The 26,593-nt window shown below is 38.9% G+C and overlaps 2 protein-coding genes across 5 annotated transcripts in view; one reads left to right on the top strand and one right to left on the bottom strand.

Annotated features, from left to right (window-relative positions):
- LOC137634911 (arginine--tRNA ligase, cytoplasmic-like) overlaps window positions 1-12,117 on the top strand; it is a 94,231-nt gene extending 82,114 nt beyond the window's left edge. For both annotated transcript variants that reach the window (XM_068367456.1, XM_068367457.1), the window contains exons 13-14: window positions 5,392-5,558; window positions 11,697-12,117. In XM_068367456.1, the coding sequence (XP_068223557.1) occupies window positions 5,392-5,558; window positions 11,697-11,867 (338 nt within the window). In that variant the 3' untranslated portion in view covers window positions 11,868-12,117. The remainder of the gene's footprint in view (window positions 1-5,391; window positions 5,559-11,696) is intronic.
- A 9,330-nt stretch (window positions 12,118-21,447) lies between these two features.
- The window catches only part of LOC137634795 (trypsin-1-like), a 244,077-nt gene continuing 238,931 nt past the window's right edge, over window positions 21,448-26,593 (bottom strand). For all 3 annotated transcript variants that reach the window (XM_068367337.1, XM_068367340.1, XM_068367339.1), the window contains exon 7: window positions 21,448-21,926. In XM_068367337.1, coding sequence (XP_068223438.1) covers window positions 21,762-21,926 — 165 coding nt within the window. In that variant the 3' untranslated portion in view covers window positions 21,448-21,761. The remainder of the gene's footprint in view (window positions 21,927-26,593) is intronic.

Here is a 26,593-nt window from a genome sequence, read left to right as displayed (position 1 = left end):
GACAAAGACATTCAGAGCACTGACGTCTAGCACCGGCCTCCACCCTCCTGTCTTCTTTACCACTAAGAAGAGACGGTTGTAGAAGCCCGGGGATTGATGGTCCCGGACTTTGACTACAGCTCCCTTTTCTAGTAAGAGGGACACCTCTTGCTTCAAAGCTAGTCTCTTGTCCTCCTCTCTGTACCTGGGAGAGAGGTCGATGGGCGACGTTGCTAGAGGGGGTTTGCGTATAAACGGGATCTTGTACCCTTCTCTGAGCAACCTCACAGATTGTGCATCTGCGCCCCTTTTCTCCCAGGACTGCCAGAAGTTCTTGAGTCTGGCTCCCACTGCTGTCTGAAGAATGTGGCAGTCAGACTCTGCCCTTAAAGGACTTGGTACCTTTCTTCTTAATCCCGCGTCTCCCTTCGGCACGAGCACCTCCTCTGCTGGAGGCTCTGCCACAAAAGGGCGGAATGAACCTGGACGCTGGAGTGTCCATCCTGGGTCTAGACACGGTAGGCAAAGGGGTGGCTTTGCGAGCAGATGACGCAACCAGGTCATGCGTGTCTTTTTGAATCAAGGAGGCAGCAATCTCCTTTATCAACTCTTCTGGGAAAAGGCACTTTGAGAGAGGAGCAAACATAAGTTCCGATCTCTGACACTGTGTTACTCCAGCTGACAAGAAGGAGCAAAGGTTTTCCCGTTTCTTGAGGACCCCGGAAACGAACGAAGCCGCAAGCTCACTGGAACCGTCCCGTATGGCCTTGTCCATGCAGGACATAATGAGCATGGAAGTATCCTTGTCAGAAGGGGAGATCTTCCTGCTCAACGCTCCCAAACACCAGTCCAAAAAGTTAAAAACCTCGAAGGCTCTGAACACTCCTTTCATCAGATGGTCTAAGTCTGAAGGAGTCCAACAAATCTTGGAGCGTCTCATGGCTAGCCTGCGGGGAGAGTCTACTAGGCTTGAGAAGTCGCCCTGGGCAGAGGCAGGAACTCACAAGCCGAGAACTTCTCCCGTGGCATACCAGACGCTCGATCTGGAAGAGAGTTTCGCAGGGGGAAACGTGAATGCTGTCTTCCCAAGGTGCTTTTTGGACTGCAACCATTCTCCCAACACTCTTAAAGCTCTCTTAGACGAGCGGGCGAGGACGAGCTTCGTAAAGGCAGGCGCGGATGATTGCGTGCCTAAAGCGAACTCAGATGGAGGTGAGCGTGGGGCCGCAGAAACAAACTGATCGGGATACATCTCCCTGAACAGTGCAAGAACTTTCCTAAAGTCCAAGGAGGGTTGCGTGGTCTTGGGTTTGTCGATGTCCGTATGCGGGTCGTCAATGTGTGCAGCGTCGTCATCATCAGAGAGTCCATCATCTGAATACTGAGGAGGAAGCGGCAAAGGAGTAGGAGTTGGCTGGTCAGCTGAGTCCGGCAGCACGGGTGCATGCGTGACTGCACCGGACGCAACGTCATGGAACTGTTGCCCAGTCTGTGAGCTGGCAACTACCATAGCAGCGCGGTGGCGCAAAGCGTCTACTCCTGACTGTCTAGTCTGCTGTGGGCGAGTAGTGGTAACCACACTGGGTTGCGGAGGTTGACGCACAGCGTCAAAACAAAACAACTTGGGTTGTTGTTGTAACTCGCGAACGTCAACGGAAGGTTCCGTGCGTCGCTGAACGTCAACATGCGGCTGGCAGCGCATGGGTGGCGGGACTCTCACAGCTGGAGTGCGGGAGAAGGTAGCCTCAGCGTCCTCTGGACGCACAACCGTGGGAGGTTGTAGGCTAGCGGTTGGTGCAGCGTCAACCTTCTCCGCACGAAAGTCCTGCATTAATGACGTCAACTGAGTCTGCATGGTCTGCAGCAAAGACCACTTAGGGTCTACAGTAGCAGGTGCGGCAACAGACGGAGTTACTGCCTGATGCGGTACCGCTTTGCCTCTCTTAGGAGGTGTGCAGTCATCGGAAGACTGCAGCGAGTCCGAACTGACCCAGTGGCTACAACTGGGCCGTTGGACTTGCGCGGAAGGGACCGACTTGCGTTTAAGAGGCCGTGAGACCTTGGTCCATTGTTTCTTCCGAGAAACATCTTCCGCAGACGAGGAATAAATGGGCTCTCTCGTCTTCTTGTGGGTGGGACGATCTTGGATAGATACGTCCGAAACCACGGAGGGAACGTCTGTTCGCTGATTAAAGCCTCTCGAACCCTTTGGTCGTACGACATTGCTTCTCCCCTGGGCTTGGGAGCTTGCAAGAGGTCCCGGACTAGGAGGACGACAGGCACGAACAGACGAACCCTCAAGCGCAACACTATCCACAACACTTTCCACAACACTACCACTCACTTTGTCACTACTCACTGCACTCTTACCCTTCAACTCCTTGATGTCTGCCATGAGTTGGTTACGGTCACTCGCCAATGACTCGACTCTCTCACCCAGAGCCTGGATGGCACGCATCATATCTGCCATCGAAGGTTGTTGAGTGCTAGAAGGGGGATCAGGAGCAACCACTACAGGGGAAGGAAAAGGTTGTGGGGCATGAGGAGAGGAAATATCAACGGAGCGAGATGAACTTCTCCTGACTCTATCTCTCTCTAGCCTACGTGAATATTTCAGGAATTCGAGAAAATCAAATTCCGAAAGCCCAACGCATTCCTCACATCGATCTTCCAATTGACAGGCTTTATCCCGACAATTGGAACAAACGGTGTGCGGATCGATAGAGGCCTTCGGAAGACGCCTTGAACAGTCCCTAGCACTACACTTTCTGTATTTAGGGACTTGAGAAGGGTCAGCCATCTTGAATTAGTCAAAGGGGAATTCAAAATCTATCCAAAGTCGTCAACAAATAATCCAAAATCAATAAAAGAAAGCAAGGATGTATTGAAGATAACCTCTGCAAAGCGAAAGCTAATAACTAGAAATGTGTACTTCACCAAAATCTGTGAAAACCAATCCAGTAAGCAACAGCGAATTTAGTAGGTCTTGCCGGTGGCACGACAGAGAGAAAATTGGTTCTGTGTTTACATGGAGTACTTGAGTACCTGCTCGACAGATGGCGCTGTTGATGTACACCCCCTACCTGCATAGCGATCGCTGGCGTATTTTGAACGTAGAGTTTTTCTGTCGGGCAGCAGAGCTGCAGCTTATATAATCACCGGCTAAGTTTAATATTGAAAAATACATATTTATATCCACATGACAAAATGGCCAGGTTTATAGCCTGCTTAATTCTCAAGATATTGCAATTCCCCAACCTATTAAGAACATGGATTCATAATTTCATGAATAAACAAACCAAAATTATTCATAATTTCATGAATAAACAAATCAAAATTAAAGAAAAATACATACTTATATCCATACAAAAAAATGGCCATGTTTATGGCCTGCTGTATATATAATTGCGTTGTATGTTAATGGCAGAAACCCAGCCACTGAGGGGGGCAAGCCAGCCTCAACTTGGTGCCGGTCCCAAGCCTTAGGTTTACGAATCTCCCGCAAAGGATTGAAAAAAAAAGTGTGTGGAGTACTATGCGACAGGAAAATAGGGGCTAAGTACACAGGACAGTTTGAGACCGGCATTGATGTATGGAGTGGAGACGTGGGCAATAAAGAAGACACCGCTCAAGTAAACCATTAGTTCACCTCAGGGGAGTAGGCTCTCACACTAGACACTCCTTGGGATAGAGCACCCATTCCTCCTTTCCACCCCATACATATCCCTGTTTTTGTTGATAATATGGTTGTGTAAACATTTTATTAAAATGTTGCCAAAACAAACCTAACTCCCTAAGTTGGATACATGTTAATATAGCTTCTTTTAGCTATGGTTCTGAAAGTTTGCTGTGCAGTAGATTCGAAAGCCACTTACAGAGCTGCAAATTCAAGTACTGTATACCCTTTTGCTGCTAAACCTTACAAGAAAACTAGATTGTGAGGCAGAAGACCAAGTGGATAGTCTAGTTCCTATCTCGCTACGCGCTTAAGTAAGCGTTTCTAAAATATATCGTATTACATAAATGGATGGCATGGCATATTGTATGTTCCCCTTAAATCTTGTTGAATGAAGTTTCAACTCGACTTAATTATTTGGATCATGTTTCGCTTGGCAGTGTGTTCTGTTCGCTTGCAGGCTCGGCCACTAGCTCATCACTGGTGGTTAACTCAAGTTGGGTAAATGTAGGTGCTAGTACATCAATTGACAAAACTAGTCCTCTATGTACATGGACTGTATCCCATGTATCCACTCCAGTTGTAAGCTAACTGGAAAATTAGCTGATTTTCCCTTGGTTCAACTTGTGATTCAGGGAGATGAAGAATAAGAAAACACAGAGGCAAACCTTTAAAGTGAGCGATTATCTTCTTTTCAAACCTTTCATAATCATATTTCTGAGAAATACCTTAAGTTGAGTAAGGTAAGTTTGGAAGTTTCTCATTGTTCTAAATCTGTGGACGTAGTTACTTCAGAGACTGTTTATATCCCTTTATTCTCAACTTAATAGTGAATAAGAATGGATATATTATTGTCCGGATTCATAAAAACACTACAATTTCAGTCGCCATTTAGTCCTTGAGCCTTCTATGAAGCAGACGTGCTGATTTGTATAAAACTTGTCAATTGCATGATATTGTCTTGGATATGAATTGACCCCATCATTGCACCTTATACATGAAAATATTTAAATTTAGGTTTTGCAAGATGGTTGACTAAAGAATCTGTAGGTAATCAAGTATGAAGTGTTTTTGAATCACTTAACTTTGCAGAATTTTTAAGTGTTTTTTTAGTTTTATTGGCTTCCCTGGTGGATTTGTTAGTATTCTTGCATATAAAAGCCCTGTTATAAATAAATTAAGACATATCCTTCTTTCAGATTGTGATAAGTGTATTTGCATTTTAGGTTTTTTCCTTGAATTTGTTTTTTGAACAGGGAAAGCACCGTTTTAAATTGTCGTTGTGGGTACAGTATTGTAAACAATAACGGACATTAGATTTTCATAATGGTCGAGGAGAGCAAGCCAAGTTTAATAACGAGCTGAGGTATCAGTTGTCTTTTGCAGAGTGAATATAATAATCCCTCGCCATATCATGGTTCACCTATCGCTCCTCCCCTCCAGTACATTGTTGACTTATATACAGTTGAGCCTTGTTGTCCACTGACTTGTGTTGCCAAAGGAATAGGGAATACTGTAGTTTTACCTTGAAACGGAAATAACGGGTAGGCCCTAGTACTTTGCGTCTGCCATTAAATGCTAGTTTGTCTCGTAATGTTACTAGGAAATTTTTTTTTCTTCAAAATTTAAGGGTAAATGTCAAACTGAGCTTCAAGAGATGAATCAGTATGAACATTAAGCGAGTATTGAAGTAACAAATTTTATTATCAAAATTATATATTTTTCTTACTTGACAGCCGGAGTGAAAAGAGAGGACATTATATCAGAAGCTCGAAAAGAACCAGTTTTACTTGAACATGAAAAGGAGTGGAAACTGGCGCGTACACTTCTCAAACTTCCTGATGTCTTGGTGAAGATTACAGAAGATTTATATATACACCCACTTTGTGAATTTCTATATGAGGTAAGTTAAATGTTAATAACATACAATAAAACATTTTACTCTCAAATTACAGTCGCATCGACAGTTACAGGCTCTTCAAGAGCACAGTCATAAGCATTATAGACATATTGTATTTGCCCTCAATTGTGTCACTTGGGACTCTTATGCCAATTTTAAGTTTTTTGGTTGAGGTATTGATGTATTATCATTACATAAAAATCATAGGATAATATACAATACTAACATGGTATACACTGTAAATTGTAAATTTGATAATGTTAAGTCTACCTGAAGTTGAGTGCTGTTGCCCAACTAAAGGAGACTGCTTCTACTGCTAAATTTTAAATTAGATTTTTAGAGTTCTACTTTCTGTAGCAGTCCCTAAACAAGCATTGCTTCCACCAAAACAGGTTACTGGTTCACGACCCCACTGCTCGAGTTTTTCAGTTCCAACTGGTTGTGCAACGAACTTATACACGCCTCAAATAGCTTTTCCATTTTGATCCTATTTTTGGTTTTATGGTGTTTTTTCAGTTGTGAAGGGTCTCCAAATTTTGGCTTCCTATATCTCGGGGGGGGGGGGGGGGGGGGGACGTAACACCCTGAGAATATACCCACTGAGAAGTCGAAAATGGCCCTCCTGTTTTCTTCCGTTCATCAATTAAAACAGGACTTTGGTACTTCTTCCCAAGTCTAGAAAGGCTACAAGCCTTTCTAGGTAAGAACCACTCGGGTATAAGGACCTAACGGCAGTAATCACATCTACCTTATTCAGTAAGAATGATAAAGAGGTTTACGAAGAGGTATAATCTGGATGTTCCCCCAGAAGAATCAAGACCATCGATTTGAAAGTCATGACCCAATGAGTACTATTATTATTAATGGCTAAGCTACAATAAAATATGGAAAAGCAGTATGCTATAAGTCAAAGGTCTTCAACAAGGAAAATAGCCCAGTGAGGAAATGGAAAAAAGGGAAAACTACAAGAAAAGTTTAAGAACAATAATATTAAAATAAATCCTATAAAAACTAGGGGAAAAAAAAAAAGATAAAAACTTGAGTATCATGATAGAATAGTGTGCCCACGTGGACCCTCAAGCAAGAGATCTCTTAACCCAAAACAGTGGAAGACCAGTGTACAGAGGCTATGACACTACCCAAGACTAGAGAACAATGGTTTGATTTTGGTGTGTCCTCCTAGAAAAGCTGCTTACCATAGCTAAAGAGTCTCTTCTACCCTTACCAACAGGCAAGTACCCACTGAACTATTACAGTGCAGTAGTTAACCTCTTGAGAGAAGAATTATTTAGTAATTTCAGTGTTGTCTAGTGTATGAGGGAAGAGGAGAATGTGTAAAAAATAGGCCAGACTATTCTTAGTATGTGTCTGCAAAGATGAAATGATCTGTAACTAGAGAGAGGGATCCAATGTAGTACTGTATGGCCAGTCTAAGACAAAAACTCTTAGCGTTATTATCTCAATGGGTGGCTGGTGCCTTGGCCAACCTACTACGTATCCAGGAAAGGACTAGGAGAGCTGTATCCTCCATACCTCCTAACAAAGCTTGGCCTTGAATGATACCTCTACCATGAATCATTTATCGTGCCAAACTGCTTGTTAACAAAAATTCCGCCAGTACTATGGTAGTGACCAACGTCCACCTTCCTCATCTCCGAAAAAAAGATCAGAAGATGCAAGGGAGTCGGATGGACAGCTTTCCTTACTGTGATTAAGAAAGATCAATGGGCATAGTACCCCTCATGACGAGTCGGAAGAGGCTTTCGGACCAAGTAAAGAGGATCATTCTTAGACCAGTTGCAATAAGTTTGCTTGACACATTGCATAAGAATCTTAAAGTAACGTCTTCCCACCCAGGGAAGAATTCATCAGCATGAGGGCCGTTCTGGTCATAGAGAACCCCTACTAGATTAACTTTAGTATGGAGAGATTTCCAAGACCATACCCTTTGGATCAGAAACATTTGACAATCTTCAAAATGGCTACTATAGCCTTCATGAAGGTTCAGATCTAGTTAAGAGATCTTGGAACAAGCCGTGGTCTGAGACACTAGGATTTCCTGCCTTAAAGACCTATCGACACCTTCATTACCGCTGGGGGACAAAGTGGTCTCATAAGAGTAATTCCCTCTCCCCTACTATTGAGTTGGGAAGAAGGGTCTTCTATCATTCCCTAAGGTTATTCTCACGATACCGAACAGAAGAGCCTTAGTTATGGATCTAACTATCCTTACTCTGACCCTTTATTTTACAGCCAGAGAACAAACCCATGGGCTGGATTTTCCTTCCCTGGGATCCTAATGCTGGAAGCTTTATTTCCCATGATGATCATATTATTTTACTAAGAGAAGTGGATCTGCAGAGTTTGTACCTTAACTTTTGCAAACCCTCCTCCCCATGTCCGTGGATGTTCGGAGCCCTCCTTCAGCAACATTCATGAACTTATCTCTCAGTCTAGGGAAAAAACAAAATGCTCCGACACCCCTGCCCGCGGAGACAGGACTTTCTTTGATGGCCAGAAGCAAGTTCTCCATCCTGAATATGGACACTTTGTGAACTAACAACATGAAACTTACCACCTTCAGGGGAAGAGTTTCCAGGGAATCCCCCATAACAAGGCATCATAAATTAACACCTTGTCCTGCCTCTAGCCTAATGTATAATCCAGACTCAGGCTAGAAGACCCCAGTTAACTCTTTCACGATATTGTCTCAAAGATATTCCCAATCATACAAACAACTAGTAGTTTTGTTCCTGTAGTGCAATGCAAGTTTCTGATACAACAAATATCTGGGTCTCACCCATTATTTGTGTTCAAAGCTCTGACTGCTCTGGAAGAAGGTAGTTGGGGACACCTTTTCTCCCCAAGTGTAGCAATATCAGAAGATCCTTGGCATCTTCAGGGAAAGCATTGTTAGGGAAACCCCCCCCCCCTCCCCCCATGAACATATGAACTAAGTGGACTTGTCACAACCTTAGTGTTCAGCAATACCACTCGATTACAATAGTCTCCGTAACTATGTTGTTGGTGAGCGTTTGCATGCTCCGATGCAAAGCATTCAACAGCTTTGACTCCTATTATAAAGAGAAACAAATAAGAACCTATGTATCATCAGGGGAAGTGTCATTGGCGATCCTCCCTCAAGTATGTGATACATGTAGGTTTGCCACAACCTCAGCGGTCCACAAGACCACTCAATAATACAATCCTCAACTGATGTATGGGAAGAAAGTTACCGTTGGACCATTACCTTAAAAGGCATGGACTACTAGAATTTGTTAACAATGAATTCCTCCTCCATCAGTGGGTCGATAAACTAACCAGGGGAAAATTTATTATCCAGTGTTTCAGTAGGGAAAAATATTGGCTAAAGTGACCACAGAATAGTTAGGTTTCAGGTAAATATACCTCATCATAAAGAAGGGAAAATTATAAGAAAGCTAGACTTCAGACGTAGTAACTGGTTAAAACTGAAGGAATACACCAAGAATTTAGAATGTGACAAAACAAGGAACATCAATACACAATAGAACTCCTTTGTAGAAATATATAAAGAAAAAATGGTTAAATGTATACTGCATAGAAAAATATTACCAAATGGAACTCCAGAACCTAAGTGTTTCAACAGAGAAATAGCTAATGCAATAAGAAATAGAGACAGGAAACATAAATCAAGGAGTCCACAGCCTTCAATTAATCCGAGCACAAGAAGTTAGGCAGAAAAGTAGATTAACTAGAAATACCAAGATCAATGAAGAGAAAAGAGTGGCTTCAGCTAGTAAAGAAAACCCAAAAGAATTTTTTTTGCATATGTAAACAGTAGAAAACCAATAAAAAATAACATCAGCCCATTAAGAGACTTGGAGGGTAATCTTGAATCTTGTAACAAATGATTTGGAAAACGCTGAACTGATGAATGCATATTTCACAACTATTCAGTAGGGAAGAATCAACGACCCTTTCCGAACCGGCTATCAAAAATGAAGGGCCACAGCCATAAAACAAAATCACTTATATACAATAGATTATGTCAAAAAGAAAATTAAAGGACTCTATAAATCTAAGTTACCAGGTCCAGATGATATTCATCCAAGATATGGAGCTAGAAGAGATAGACCCACTCTCTTACAAGATGTTCTGAAAGAAAGGCAAAAGGATGGAAACTAGGCAATGTTCCTTCAATCTACAAGAAGGGCCAAAAGAAGAACCTGGAAACTACAGATCAGTGTGTCTAACTTCAGTGCCTTGTAATATTTTTGAACCAATTATTGTAGATTCAATAGTAGAACCTATAGAGGCAAACAATCTTTTGATAGACAGTCAACATGGTTTTAGACAAAATAGATCATGTGTGACCAATCTTGTGGCATTTTTCCACATATTTAGCTTTTATAACAAGAGCAGGGCAATAGACATCATATACCTAGGCTTTCAAAAAGGCTTTTGACAAAGTTCCTCATAAAACATTTTGGTTAAAATTAGAGCACTCGGCATTATTGATGAGTCAGCTGAAAGTTCGAGGAATGGCTATCAAACAGAAAACAGAGTTGTAATCAATGGAGAAACTTCAGAGTGGGCAGCTGTTACAAGCGGAGTACCTCAAGGATTCGTCCTTGGACCATTGCCATTTCTGATCTACAATAACGACATAGATTTAGGATTAACTTGTAGATTAGGCTAATTTGCCGACGATACTAAATTGGGCATAAATGCTGCAAACTAAGAAGACGTAGAAGCCTTAAGAGAGGATCTAATGAAGCTAGGAGAATGGTCATGAAAATGGCAAATACCTTTCAACTGTGGGAAATTTAAAGTAATGCACATAGGTTATAGTAACCTACAGTCAGATTACCCACTGCTAGGTAATGAAATAGAAAATGTGGACTAGGAGGAAGATGTTGGTATTATTATCAGCAAGGATTTGAAGTTCACCTAACATTGCATAAAAACAGAAAATAAAGCACAGAAACTATAGGCTACATAAAGAGACTAAAAAAGACACTGTACCAGAGCTGTACACATCACTATTAAAACTCCATCTAGAATACGAAGTCCAATTCTGGGCTCCAAGTATTCAGGAGGATATAGATAGACTGGAAGCAGTACAAGCTAGGGTCACAAAACTAGTTCCAATTTGGATAAAGACAGAGGATGGAAGGTTTGAACTTATTTGATCACCAAACTCGAGGACTAAGGGGACAGTTAATAGAGCCTTTCAAAATTCTTAAAGGAATAACAAATTTAGATTACAACAAAATACTTACGCTTAGCACAAATTAGTCCAGAGGTAATGGATACAAACTGGAATTGAAAAGATACAACATCACTCAATGAGGCAATTTCTTTACATACAAAATAGCAAATACTTGGCATAGACTTCCAGCGGATGTAGTAAACAGTAACAAGTAAATGAGTTCAAGAATAAGTTGTCTAGACAAGATCATAAGACGTCACTAAATGCATAAAATAAATCGCTCTACCAAAGAGCAAACGGAGTCTCTGCGGATGGACTAAAAAGTCTTGTGAGACATCCACAATCCTTGTAAAACACACACACACACACCCCTACCATTGGAAGATGGCAATGGGCTAATGAAAATATATAAAAGTTCATTATATTCTCAGTATGAAGAAAATTTATTTGCTTTGTTTACTTTGGTTGTACACCAATTGCTGGTGGAATTGAAAGACAGGCACACAGCAACCCACACAGTAAGAACATGACAATTAAAGAAATTAGTTTTGCAAAAGCAATTTTTAAAATAATGTTTTCCATAAAATATAATTTTTTTCTCTTTGAATAGGTATCATTGGGAAATTTAGCACAATCTTCACAAATCTCATTCTTTTAGGAAAATCATGACAAATTTCTCATACTTTCTATCATCAAAGAGTGCAAATGTGAATGGAATAGCTTATCGAGAACTGATAATTACCGATATTTGCAAACCCATGCAATAAGTTGTTTGGAATGAATTGTTCTCTATTTAATTTTATGATGCTTTCAATCTCTCTCTCTCATTGTTAGCATATTAATACAGTCATAAGTGTAAACAATGTTGAAAAAGTAATTTTGAAATCTGTGAAGTATAATGTATTAAATGAATTTTTTTACAACTATTAATTTTCCTTTCTTTACAGGTCTCATCAGTGTTTACAGAGTTTTATGACACTTGTTACTGTGTTGAGAAGGACCAAACTGGGAAAATTGTTAAAATCAATCATGGCAGGCTTGTCCTTTGCGAAGCAGTCGCTGTTGTGATGGAAAAATGTTTTGCAATTCTGGGAATTGAAACGGTCGGCAAAATGTAAAATAAGTTTTCAGCAAACCTTATATGTTTTGAGAATATGTTTGATATACCTGTACTATTTTCTTGACAATATCCTTGCCTTACTCAACATGAGAAACCTTTATTTAAGATTTGCCATGTAGATTTTTTAGATGCTCGGTTATATAAAGTTAAATACTTTTGTTAAGCTTTTTGTAGCCTTAATATATTTTTGCAAAAATTTATGAGTACTTTAGGTAGGAATGTTGAATGATGAAATGTTTTTGCCATAACATTGATATTTTCTTAAAAACCATCTTAGTACTGCACAAATTTAGACCAAGCTTATAATTTATATATAATATTGTAATTTGGAATACTGACAGTTTGCCTGGGATTCTTGGGATACATCAAAACAATAAATGTTTTGAATTCTTGAAGAATCTTATTCTATCCATAACACTTGGATTTGGGAAATAAATTAATTTATCTGCTTAATGGGTCCTTACTTATAACAATTTAATGAGATCTGAACTGCAGTTCTAGATTAATAAACCTTGCCAACAAAATTTTTTTTAAAGTGGTAAAGAGAACAAAGTAAAAAATGCAGTTGTTAACACAATAGTAATGCTGTTATTGGTGCATTGTAAAAGACACACCAAGTGCCAAACTCTTATTCACTCAACTTCTTGGAAACTGACAATTTGTAAGTTTAAAGAGCCATTATTCATATGTCTACAGTATCATAAAACTTCCTGGTGAATAAAGAAAATAAAAAAAAAGTTAACTCAATAATTACTGTACTTGTGTCATCCAATTTAGTCTCCTTGGAAATATGTACTTGAATGGGTGCAGAAGTGGTGACAGGAGCAGGCACTGAGAAGCAGATAAATACATTAAAATAAGGGCAAGAACCTTAGCCTAAGGGACTTGAAGAAACCTTGGTTGGTTGCACTGCAGCACAGCTAAATAAGCGGTGGGGCTCATTATCGACACAAGGTAATAAACGGTAGAAAAGCTTAAATAGGGTAGAAAACAGCATTTGTTCCTTACAATCCATATGAAGTCTGCAAAATGGTTTACGTAATAGCTACAGGTTTCTTGAACACTGAGGGGGCAGCTGTGGTAAGGTAGTATAACTTCTATGATATTTCCACAATTGTTTGTACAATACATCTAATCAACCTAAAGCTGTCAACTGATACACTGGATTCCTCAGAGGAGGAGCTAACACATATCTCACTCTTACCACATAGCAACTAACCTAGAGTTAATATTATGGCAGCACAAAATGCCTGGTGCTTATCAATATCATCAAGGAGCAATTCTGACTAACATCATGTGATGTAGTGAATAGCGCAATTTTAATTGAAATGTGAACAATTATGACTAATGATGAATTGCCAAACTAGTGTTCAAGCAAGGAAAACTATGATTAATCCGAAAATGATTGTGTAAGAGCACGTTAGAAATTGCCCTCAAAACAAAGAGGCTACATAAGAATCGATATGACTGGGCATGAATGACCCCTAAATTGACATTGTACCCAATGAGAGTGAGGTAGTAAGAATCCATGGGCCTGCTGATTTTGCCAGACTCTTAGCTCTGTTAGCTGATGAACCAACTTGGGGTAACAGCATATGAAGAACCGAGTACACTCGCACATGGGTCACCTTAAACAATGGGACTATTTTCTTTAACATACAAATGTCCTGCAGAAAATTCACTCTTAAGAGAATTACAGGAGGGTTGCAGGTGTTAAGAGAAATCGAGAGAAGAACCACTGACCGAAAGCCAAATTTATGAAAAGTTGCTATTTGAAGGGTATCTCCTTATAAAAAATAAACTCATTCCTAAACTTAATAGAAAATCATTACTCTATCCTCATGGTTATCATTAAAATGTTTTTAAGCATATCAGATAAACCTCTATCCTATTCTTATATTCATCAGAAAACATCAACACACCTTAGATCTATTCTGCAACACACATTGAGTGAAGATACGTGTTCCATGAAGGAAAGTTTACCCTGAATGTTTTAACAGTCAGAAGAAAGAGACAACTAAAGATTACATGAATCAAAGATAATAAACACTGCAAAGTATCTAACAAGAGCACACTAGCAAAGCCCTGTCAGCCAGGTAAGTCAAATATTAATTCAAATCACTGATTGCATCTTAAAAATCTGTCTGGAAAACTTTCACAAAGCAGTGACGATAGGCAATCTAAAGATGGTTACAGATCACAACGTCACACCAGTGGAAAGTGTACTGATTTTCACTTTCTTGATGTCAAGCATGCACTTAAAGAATATTTTACAAATACTGTAATGGATAAGAATAGAATAGAAATAATAAGCTATGAAAATTTGTTTTACAAAATAACTAACACACTACAAAATTACTATTTGAAAGTACAGTACAGTATTGGGGACTGGCAACATAAGCCTCCAGTAAAGTTAATTGTTCATGTAAAACTTTTCAACTACCATTAGGTATACTGTATAGCTTTGTATGTTCTATACTGTAATTAATTTTACATTTTGTTTTCTTACAGTTTAAAAAAAATCATATCAGAATCCAAAAAATAATCTCATTGTTTGTCTACTCATATATTCAAGAACGTTTACATTTTTTAGACAATAGAATAAAAAACACAATACATCTATAAATTAATTTGTATGTTTCCTAGCTTGGAGGAAAAATAACTGGAGATGCCCTGACCCGGATTAAGGGAAGCCAGGTTTTTACCCTTCGAACTGTCAGTTCTTGATCCTTCAAGTTAATCTCTGTCACTGTATTGGAATTTGTAGTCAGTTCTATTCAGACCTTTGTTTAGAGACGGTAACCCTTATTGTGCTTTCATTAGCGATGGCTCCTTCCTGTGCTGCTCTTGGTTGTACGAAAAAAATAAGTTGCCTGTCTTTAGGCAAAAATCAGTAACAACAGTTGTGAGATTATCACAAGCTGTGTTCAATGTCATCCAAAGACGGCTATAAAGGTCAACGACTTTACTGTAGTTCATTATTCCATGGAGTTTGTAACTGATTCACCAATAAGTTGAGCAACAAGTTTAACATTATTATTATTTTTTTTTTAAAGTATTACAGGAAGGGACCCTCGGTAATAAAATAGCACAAGTAAATAGTTATCAGCAAAAAATAAAGGTCTGAGTAAAACAGACTAAGTACCAGTACGCTGTCGGAGGATTAACTTGGGATTGAGATTTGACAGTTTGAAGGGGTGAATCTGGCCAAACCCTGCCCTCACGGGTTCAGGAAAGAATTCTGAGTCAGGGCATCTCCAGTAGTATTAATCCTCCTAGTTTCCTAGTTATATACACCCAAGTCATTTATATATGGAGTATACTCTGATGCTGTTTTTCCACGACCAAACATTTGAGAAGTCCTGTGGGTCTGGCAATATTGTATAGTTGACCTCTCTTCTCACTTGAGCTAGGTAAGAATGTCGGAGTCTGCAGCTTACTCCTCACTTTAAGTCTTGGTAAAGACTGAAGTGGGGTGGATGAGGTGGAAAATATGAATAAATGACTCGGGTTTGCAGTTACGAAAAATACAAATTACTTAAAAAAAAAGTCGTTTAAATGGGAGTCTTCCTTACGTGGAGGAAAGTCTCTAACTGACAATGTTAGTATCTGTCTGACCCTTGACCCAAAAGGAAAAATTTACTATCATGACCAACTGATGAGAGGCAAGGTGATTATGTAAGCCTCAAATGAACTTGAGGCAAGTGTTAGAGCCACAACTTGAAAAGTTTGAGTTTTTGCAAGAACAATTTTTATAATCATAAATATATACAGTATCAGTGGTATTCTTACCTTCATAAGTGGTCACCAGCGAAAATACTTCCAAGGAAGAGAAGATCCAAAGGGAGGAAGGAAGGCATCATTCATGTTTCTCTCGTACCACAATCATGCTGAAAATAACTGACGATGTGACATATTGCTAAGTGTCCTGCAAGAGCATAGGTATCAAACTATCTGTTGAGCAGCTACCACTGGATCTGAAGAGAATGTCCAAATATCTGTAGGTACAATCTTTTAAGTAATGGGCAGTGGTGGTGGTCTGCCTTTTCCAGACACCAGTACTAAGCACCTGTGCCACCAAGTGTTTTTTGCGGAACACTGAGGTTGCAGCAACACCACACATCACGAGCCTTGGGAGGGGGTCCAGTTGATGCTTCTCCCAAAGATTTGCATGCTGTCATAATAGTTTCTCGTAACTAGAAAGAAATGGTGTTGTTGGTTGTTCCCATCTTATTTCGACCTGAAGTTATAAACAATTTTAGGATTTTAAGACAAAAAGGTGTAGTCTTCTTTAGATAAAAGTGGACTGCCCTTATAGGACAAAGTAACAAACAGTCCAGATCATCAATTACCAACTTGATTGCTGAAATCTTCAAGGAGTCAAATTGGTTATCATTAATTGATGGATTTTGAGTCTTAGCTATGAATTCGGGTATAAATGAAACTTTAACACACTCCCGGGTGAGTGCTTGAGTTCCTGAGGTAAGCAAGATTGTTCACAACTTCTGATCAAAGCCAAGAGTTCCCACGAGGAGGAGGGGTCAATTCCCTTCAGTCTAAAGACCTGGCTCAAGACATCAATAACCTTTACTGCTGTGACAGAAAGGTTTCTCCTTCCCTAGAAAAACTGAAAAGTCCGCAATCAATGATATAGTGGCTTAGAACAAAGTAATGTTCCTTCTATGACACCAATCTCAGCAAAGTGACCACTGCATGATAGACCGCTGCGGAAAAATTAAGGAGGTATCTTGAAAGTTGTTCCGCAGTTGGTCTCGAAACGTCTTGCTTTCAAAGGTGGTACTAGATAACCTCCAGCCATGAAGAGACAGGCCAAACAATTTTTACGCAAGGCTGACACAGAGGGTTTGGCCAATCTGGAAGTTCTCTTGAAACTCTTACAAGAAGATCTAGAAAGTCTGGGTATCGGTCCACTTATGGCCAACTTACCGCAACTAGCATTACTTTCAGGTTCTGTGACATCCTGATTTTGTTCAGAACCTGATGGAGACTCTGCTATTAGAGGATTCAAAGATCACTTAATCAGCTATCATTCCTAGTCTGCTATTCCATTCTTATTTCCTTGGATGAATCAAACAGATGAACGGCGTTCACTTGTGCCTAAGTATTACATCCCTACTGCCAACTGGCAGAGGAAGTGGGAAACCGAGACCCATTGCCCCTTGATACAAGTCACTATGGTTGTGTTGTTGATCATTAACTCTACCGAGTCGATAGTCTGTAAAGTGGAGTAACACTAGGTACGTTGCCTTAGTTGCAGGTTGTTTACGGGTAACTACTTGTCTTCCAGCGACCTTGTTCCTAAGACTTGTTCCTTCTTTAGAAGGGCTCAGCATCCTTGCCAAGAAGTATCTAAAAAAAGTAGGAAGTCTGGAGTTAGAACCTGTACAGATGACCAGGCTAAAAGGTTCTACTCTTTTAATCTCCATGAGAGATCTTTTTTCACATCTTGAGGGATCTTCAAGAGAGATGATGGGGATCAGAAAATTGCAACCACTGGCTTTTTAGTAACCAGTGTACCAAGTTAAAATATATCCTCCCAAAGGGTACCAGTTTCTCTAAGGAGGGGAGGTGACTGAGCTAGAGGGAACTCTTTCTCAATAAAAGGGGTTGCGATCAGTTTCAATTGCTGCACCCTGTCTGTAGATGGAAATACTCTGGCCTGAACAGAGTTTGGAGCAGACACTGGCTCAAGCGGGAAAGGTCTATGACAGGTCTCCAGCCTCCTGTTAATTTCTCCACTAGGAAGAGGTTGCTGAAGAAACTTGAGACTGTCTAAGACATCATCTAGAAGGAGGTCTTTCCGAGACCCCACTAAGTACAACGATGGGGTCATCAGAATCTGGGTTTAGTGGAGGGCCAAGAACTTCTATGGCCCAGGGATCTGCCCCCGAAGAACTGCCGCCTTGTCCAAACGTTGCAGGCATCCCCTCCACAGGTACTAAGTCAGGGGATCTGCCATCCCTAATAGGTGCCTCGGCATCCTCGGTTCCTATGGGTGGAGGGATGTTCTCTGCGACGAAAGGAGGTTGAATGTTCCGGCTATCTTTTGTAATGCTGAATGTTATCAAACTCTAGTAGCAGACAGCACCGAAGAGTTTACTTATGGGGGAATGGTCTTGGCATTTGCTGAAAGGGAGAAGAGAGTCTGGATGCTGCATCTCTACTTAGAAGGATGTCTGGCTAGTCTTCTCACATTTCTCCATTGCTATTTCTAATGGGGGTGGGGGTGGATTATCCGAGATTAGCATTCCTCAGATTTAGAAAATCCCCGAGTCATATGCCTGGCAAACTTCACAATTACTGCGTCATTTTCTGACCCTGCAAAGTAGGATACTGCCCCTAACCAATGGTTCAGCCAGGAGTAGGACTTGAATGCAGACATGGCTGCTATCTCCCTTTTTGGCAGCTCTAGAGCAGAAAAAGATACAGGTAGGTGCATTGTTGTCCCACTAGATGGGCCTGGTGTCAGGTTTACAATGTTATAGATTATGCTGGGGGAGCTACTGTATGTCTTTGCTGGCAGTAAAACACTACTTAATAAACAATGTCATTCTAATGTTGAAAGTACACTTCTCCTTTTACTTCTTTTACTTGCAAGGGATCTCTGGGAGCCACGATTTGTAAGTCATTGCAACTAGGATCTATTGCACTCCTTCAATATTTTCAATGATACGCCTAACCCACAATTTTTACCGAACACCAGAAGTTCAACATTAGCCATAAAAAGTTTCATGATGTCTACTTGTTACAGTAGCTTCTTTCATACGCACCAGTATAGTGGACTTGTATGCCTTAAACAGTGAGAAACTCCTACATTAGGCTTAGGTCTGATTCACACATTGTTGCACAAATACCTATGGAATTTGTGGGCGTTTCATGTTATTGTTACCTTGGCAAAGAACATAAGGCTTGTGGTAGCCCATTGGAAACGTTCAGGCTGATCAATCTGCTGGACTGAGGTTTAAGACCCACTTAAAGCTCTATAGTTTCTTGTAGTGTCTGCAACTTCACCATCATTGTGGGCTAACGATGGGGAGTTTTGTAGAGCGTATAGGCCTACCTGCCAAATCATCAGCAGCCATTGCCTGGCCCTCCATGGTCATAGCTTGGGTGGAGAGGGGGCATGGACACTAATATGTATATATGCTCACTCAGCAGGGCATTGCCACTGTCCCTTGTCTCTGTCAATGTATTCCTGAATAAACAAACACTCTACTGTATTTAAAAGTTAAAGTTAGTTAACAATCATGAAAATCCATGTACTGTACTGTGAAATTTCTCATAAATTCTTCAACAACTTTAATATATTGGCCCCCAAAGAGATGTGTCATTTACAAGGCAGGCTGTAAATGCTAATATGAAGGTTAATTAAAGTATCTTATGGGTCTGGTGTTTTTTTTTTTTTTTTTTTTTTTCCCCCGTGGATTCCCTTTAGTCTCCTACTTTTAACTCTCCCTACCGGCTAGCCATAAGTGAAGAGAAAAATCCTAGACTTCAAAGTACTACTTTATAATAAAGTTTAGATATGTAAATACCATATTTGGCAGCCTATAGGATGCACTTTTTTCCCAAAATTTTGGCCCCAAAAAATTGCCCTGCCCCTTATACATCGTAGGTAAAGTTTGAGACCTACCGTAGGCCTAAGCTAATCTAACCCAGCTTACGCTCAATACTTTTAACTGCCCTAAACTCCATGCATCCTTAATTTATCTTTATTGCTGGTATTATTGTATTATTACCGATACTTTAAAAATGAATTAATTAAAATGAAAGCAATTTAAACTGAAATTCTGTGACTTTTGTTTAGAAACATCAGTGACAAAATGTAAACAGTTATGGTTGCGTTCTCAGCAATCATTCAACTTTCTCTTTCCATAAACTTCGATAATTTTAATGGTGTCGTTGATAAGGGTAGTAATCAAATTTAGATTAGTATATTTATTTTTCATTAAAAATCCACCATGATTCAAATTATTCTAACTTTCTCCAATCAAGCACCATCTGTCATATCATACTGTCATTAACAGTATTTTGTTATTGTTGACTAAACGCAAACAAAATGGTTTTCCTCTTACGCGACATGTAGAAATTTTTAGGGATATGGCAAGTTAAATATTTGTAAAAACATCTTCACTAAAAGCTCCTAGTATTGTTAGTTATCATCTGTGTAAATGCATTTGTTTGTTTGTTATTGTCGGCGATGAAACGTAAAAAAATCAAACTTCTGTTTTAAGCAGCGTTTTTTAAGAAAAACGATATAAAATTGCTCTTATTTGATTTATTTTGAATTACTAAGGATAAAGTAAGTAAAATGAAGTTAATAACATTATTATTACATAATCAATACTTGGCAAGATACTGTATCTGTTGCCGCAATAGCTAACTTATACAGTGAACCCTCGTTTATCGCGGTAGATAGGTTCCAGACGCGGCCGCGATAGGTGAAAATCCGCGAAGTAGTGACACCATATTTACCTACTTATTCAACATGTATATTTTGACTTTTAAAACCTTCCCTTGTACGTAGTACTGTTAACAAACTACCTTTTAATGTACAGAACACTTAATGCATGTACTACAGTACCCTAAACTAAAACAGGCACAAATATTAAAGGCAATTTTATATCATGCGTTTCCTAAACACGCTAAAAAGCACGATAAAAAATGGCAACCAATGTTTTGTTTACATTTATCTCTGATCATAATGAAGAAACAAACTGGAGGTAGAGCTTTGCTTATTACCCAGACATATTTCCCATACTTTTCCCTTAGAACTACATCACATCTTCCTACTTTAGATATATATATATATATATATATATATATATATATATATATATATATATATATGTGTGTGTGTGTGTGTATATATATATATATATATTTATATGTATACACATATACATACCTACATATATACTGTACATACATATATACATAAATACATGCATACATATATATATATATATATATATATATATATATATATATATATATATATATATATATATATATTACTGTATATATATGGGTTATGGAAAAAATCCGCGAAGTGGTGAATCCGCGATGGTCGAACCGCGAAGTAGCGAGGGTTCACTGTACACAGATGTGTACATGCATTCGTTTGTTCGTTACAATCGGTGATGGAACGTAAAAAAAACAGTGGTCTCTGTTTCATGTTGTGTGCTAGCAAAGCATGATATAAAATTGTCTTTATTTCATCTATTTTGAATGTTTAAGTATACATCAAAAGATAGCCTTATGCACTGAAGTTTTTGTAATTCACCAATCATCTTATACCGTATATATAACCCAAATTCATTCAAATCTGACTTTAATTTTTAACCTCGTCTTATCTTGACGTTGTCTTAAGCACGGGCTAGACTGTTTTCAACAATATATGCTTAAATACTTAAAACTAAATCTGACCTTCTGAAATGAGGGTGCGTCTTATAGGCCATCAAATACGGTACTAGGCAGCCTTTTAATGGGCGTTTGTGTCAAGCATAGAACGAAAAAATTGATATCACAGACTAAAAGAAAATGCAAACTCTTAATTGTTTGTGAGCAAAGTATTTATTATGTAGTTAGTGGTTAGTATACTACTGCTACAAATAAACATAAATACAGTAAAAGTAAGGTTTATAGAGAAAATTTTTAGAATAATACGGACCTTCACCATTAGTTAATTGGAAAGAACTTTATAAATACCTCCATTTTTTATTTTTATTCCTCTGCCAAAAATTAAACTGATCCTGGATGTATATTTCTTTTTCTAGTAAACCAGTATTCAATTTATGGAATTTGGGCCGTATCTTCAAAGACTAACTTTCAAAATACATTTATATTCCAGAATCTTTAAAAACTGGAATTAAGGATTGATCACAGACATAATCCAGTCTATATATTTAGCTACATTCATATAGCATGCAGGTTTTCTTGGTAAAGCACATCCTTCTCGCCACGACATTACGCCTCCGACGACTTTTACTCCAGCTTTTTCAGACCAACACAATAGGCCTCCACCATTATCACCCTGTCAATTGAATGAGGAAATCTTAAGTATTTAGCAAACCATATCTAACACTTTCAAAACATGGAATTGTTTTCATTTATGAAATACACGGCGCAAAATACTCTACCATAATAATTGCGATTAAAATCTGTTTGTATATGATAAAGGTTACAGTACACTAGATTATAAAGAAAAGGTACAGAAATTATAGAACTAAAAGGACAAGAATAATTAAATTAATAACTTATACTAAATATAGAAAAAAATTATCATTAAATAAAATTGTTAGTCAAAAATATGCAATTAAAAAGTTGCAAAACAGTAACATTTCCATAGTTTGTTTGAGCATCTGGTCAATTTTAACACTGGTGTATGGTTCATCATTGGCCCATTTAATCAGTGACTATCAGAACCAATTACAAAGGAATATAGGGGGTTGGAAGGTGGGCAACTATGTATAAAAGTATTGGATTGAAGTGACCAATCAAAAGGAAGCACCTGATTTTGCCCACTGAGAACCTCTAATCATGTTAATGCAATCTTAATATTTTTCAAACGCCACACAAATCACAGTCTCATCATTAAAATTGTCACACTTTTGCACCCACAGATATTTCAAGAATAAATTACATTACTTGGTTCCAAGTGTGGAGTGGAATTAAATATCAACAGTGAAAGAAGCCTGTAATTTATACCAACACTAAAAGACAAGACACAGATGCACTTAAAAAAAGTTCTATATAGTATCTTACATACATATACCAAGGCACTTCCCCCAATTTTGGGGGGTAGCCGACATCAACAAATGAAACAAAACAAAAAAGGGGACCTCTACTCTCTACGTTCCTCCAGCCTAACAAGGGACTAGGGACTCAACCGAGTTCAGCTGGTACTGCTAGGGTGCCACAGCCCAACCTCCCACATTATCCACCACAGATGAAGCTTCATAATGCTGAATCCCCTACTGCTGCTACCTCCGCGGTCATCTAAGGCATCGGAGGCAGCAGCAGGGCCTACCTGAACTGCGTCACAATCGCTCGCCATTCATTCCTATTTCTAGCACGCTCTCTTGCCCCTCTCACATCTATCCTATCCTCCTATCACCCAGAGCTTTCTTCACTCCATCCAACCACCCAAACCTTGGCCTTCCTCTTGTACTTCTCCCATCAACTCTTGCATTCATCACCTTCTTTAGCAGACAGCCATTTTCCATTCTCTCAACATGGCCAAACCACCTCAACACAATCATATCCACTCTAGCTGCTAACTCATTTCTTACACCCGTTCTCACTCTCACCACTTCGTTCCTAACCCTATCTACTCAAGATATACCAGCCATACTCCTTAGACACTTCATCTCAAACACATTCAATTTCTGTCTCTCCGTCACTTTCATTCCCCACAACTCCGATCCATACATCACAGTTGGTACAATCACTTTCTCATATAGAACTCTTTTTACATTCATGCCCAACCCTCTATTTTTTACTACTCCCTTAACTGCCCCCAACACTTTGCAACCTTCATTCACTCCCTACGTACATCTGCTTCCACTCCACCATTTGCTGCAACAACAGACCCCAAGTACTTAAACTGATCCACTTCCTCAAATAACTCTCCATTCAACATGACATTCAACCTTGCACCACCTTCCCTTCTTAGTATCTTACCACATATAAATTCAAACATACTGTACTGTATTGTGATGTTTACAAGTAAAATGGCAATTCTAAGGATACAAAAAAATTAAAATATCTATAATCTATATACTATACAGTACTGTACTATAAAAAAAAATGTATGTAATAAATGCAATAAAATAATTTTCCTGAGTACATATTTAATACTAAAATACTGAAATGCAAGAATTTTCCTACATTTTTACATAATTAAACTGTAGGACTTGGTCAGATTTGAAATGCAGTACAGTATTAATTTAACTTTGGCAACTGATGGATGTCCGTAGTATTGTCAAAGTCAAGGGACGTTGCTGACATTGTCAAAAAAATAAAAAGGGGGGGTCAAATATTCATTAAAAAAAAATAACAAATTGTGGCTTACTATTAATTAGTCTTATGCTAGTGTTAGAAGCTTAGTTGAACCACGGCAAACGTAGTCCCGAATAACAATGGGAAAAACTATTTTCTAGCAATCGCTGTTTTTGCTTTCAGAATTCTTTTTCATTCAAGTCCTTTTCTTTTGTCATATACGTAAGATTTTCTGAGTCAAAGTGGAGAAAATAAAAACCCACTTGATACAGCATTTATTTAGGATGAAAATGTAACAAACCTCTTTTATATTTCCTTAAAAAATATTTGTCTGCACAGGTAGTCCTTCTTTCAGCCACATGACTAAATATTTATCATATCTGCACTAGTTTATTATGATTCATTTCAGGCTTGTGCAATTCCCTACACCCTGTAAGGAACCATTTGACACTAGTTGATGAACTGGCTAATCTTTTTTAGTGTTTTGAACACTATCAATTAGGAACCAGAAACAGCAACTACAGTCGATGTGTATTGGAGAAAACAATAAGGAACCACAACCTGTTATATGTTACTTTTGAGGCATTGCGATCAGAAACTTGGACATCCATAATGGAATCAAAGGAGTCAGTGTTAGAATGATACTGTAGTCTGCAAAAGCCACTAACCAAAAGACTGCTCACTTGCAGAGGCAAATTATACTATAATGCATATGACTAAAAAGCCACTTTATTCGTGTCATGGTATCAAGGACGACTTTTTGCGTATGAGCGTTGTACCACGTTTGTGGAAAAGTTGTTGTCCACTCTATGATTCATTATTAGGAAACAAAGATAAAACATGGTTTTCCATTTCTTAGAGATACTGTATAGACAAAACTGTGCTCATGCAAAAAGTAAATGCAGCATATTCTTTTCTGAAAATGGTGATAACCCGTGCTCTAAGTTTGCTTCATATCTTCCAGATTCAGAACTAATGTATTGTCTATTGTCTATTTTCATTGTAGAACTAATTTTTAGTAAATAGATTCACTGCTTGCCCTGCCAAAGCTTATGAAGCTGACATGTTTCTACACAATTTTGCAGAATTTCCCACACTGTACTTTTAACATCTCCCTTACTTCACTTGAAGCGAGAATTTATCCATCTGTCCCTCATCCTTCTCATATGAAATATCCTCCACAACTTCTTGTTGCTGACCCTCCATCAGTGCCTTAGTAGTTATCTGCTCATTATGTCCCTCAAGAAGATTACTGATGTAGTTCTTGTTCACCTCCAACCACATTGTCTTTCCTAAGGACACTGTCTTGTTGTCTACTGCCTCCTGCAAGGGTTCAAATCCCTCAAAATAACATTCAGATGTGCATTCAGTTTCTTCCAAGCAGAATCGAGGGAGCTTTGTCAATCATTTTAAGGCAATTGATAAAAAGGAAATGCTCTTTACAAAAGTCCCTTAGGTGACTTCAAAGCATCACTGGAACATTGCTTTCATACAAAGCCTCTTAAAATTTGAGATCACATGCTGATCCATGAGTTGAAGTATTGCTGAGGTGTTTGGCAGCAGAAACTATTTTGAGGAATTTGAGCTCCTTCATTAGGTCTCTTGCATGGCCTGGAGGATGGGTAGGAGCACTGTCCATAAGTAACAAGACTTGGAGTAGAAGGGTCTTCTCCAAAAGACATTTTGACTTCTGAACCGAAAACCTTTCACAAACAATAATGCATGTCATACAAGCCTTTGTGTTTGACGTCCACACGGCAGTTAGTCGATTCTGCATCTCGCACTTCTGTGGCTCAAGGATTCCCCGAGAGATACACCAAAAGCAGTTAAATTTTACAATCCTTGCTAACATTAGCACAGAACAGCAACGCTCAAATCTTTAATGTTCTTATGACTGGAAATTGCCTTTGCTCCTGATGTAATGAAGATCCTCCTATGCATCTTCCCAAAAAAGACAGATGTTAGAATTAAAGTCTTGTTGTGGTAAGAATGGCTCAGAATCCATGAGCCTTTTAAATTCGGCAATGAATGCCTCTGCTGCCTTGATGTCCGAGCTCACAGCCTCATTGTGTCACACAACACTATGGATGCCAGTTCTTCTCTTGAAATTCTCAACCACACCCTTAAATGTTTCTATTTCTTTACTGATATACATGGTAACTTTCAACTTTTTCACAATGTCAGCATACAATACCTCTGCTCTTTCACAAATAATGTTTTCAGAAATTGTACCTCCTGCTAACTGCTTCCCATTAATCCAGACAAGTAGCAAGCGATCAACATTACGAAGAACATGTGGCCATTGTTTCGTCAATGTTAGCTGCTTTTTTTTTTGCAACAAACGGATTTGATATCTTTTTTTTTTTTCCCTTCAGATTGTACAAATCACAGATGTATGATTACTGTACTGTACATACAGTATTTTCGCCACATCTATACTTAGTTCATGCTTCTAAATAATATTTTTTTTCCACTTCCACGGTAATCATCTCCTTTTTAGTGTCTTTCTTAAATATCTTGGGGACCATCGTTACGATACTGTACTGCTAACTTTACAACGCAGCACAAAACGTCTTTATGATGAACAATGGTGATCACAACTCGACAAAGAACAGATTAAAAGACACTCGCACCATACAGTAAGAGTGCTGCTTGGAAAGTGGAAGAGCTAGGATCTAAGAAAGGAGGGGATGAAAGCTA

Source organism: Palaemon carinicauda, chromosome 45, assembly GCF_036898095.1.
Source record: "Palaemon carinicauda isolate YSFRI2023 chromosome 45, ASM3689809v2, whole genome shotgun sequence".
Classification (NCBI taxonomy): domain Eukaryota; kingdom Metazoa; phylum Arthropoda; class Malacostraca; order Decapoda; family Palaemonidae; genus Palaemon; species Palaemon carinicauda.
The sequence above is the reverse complement of the archived record's forward strand: the minus strand, read 5'-3'. Positions and strand labels throughout refer to the sequence as shown.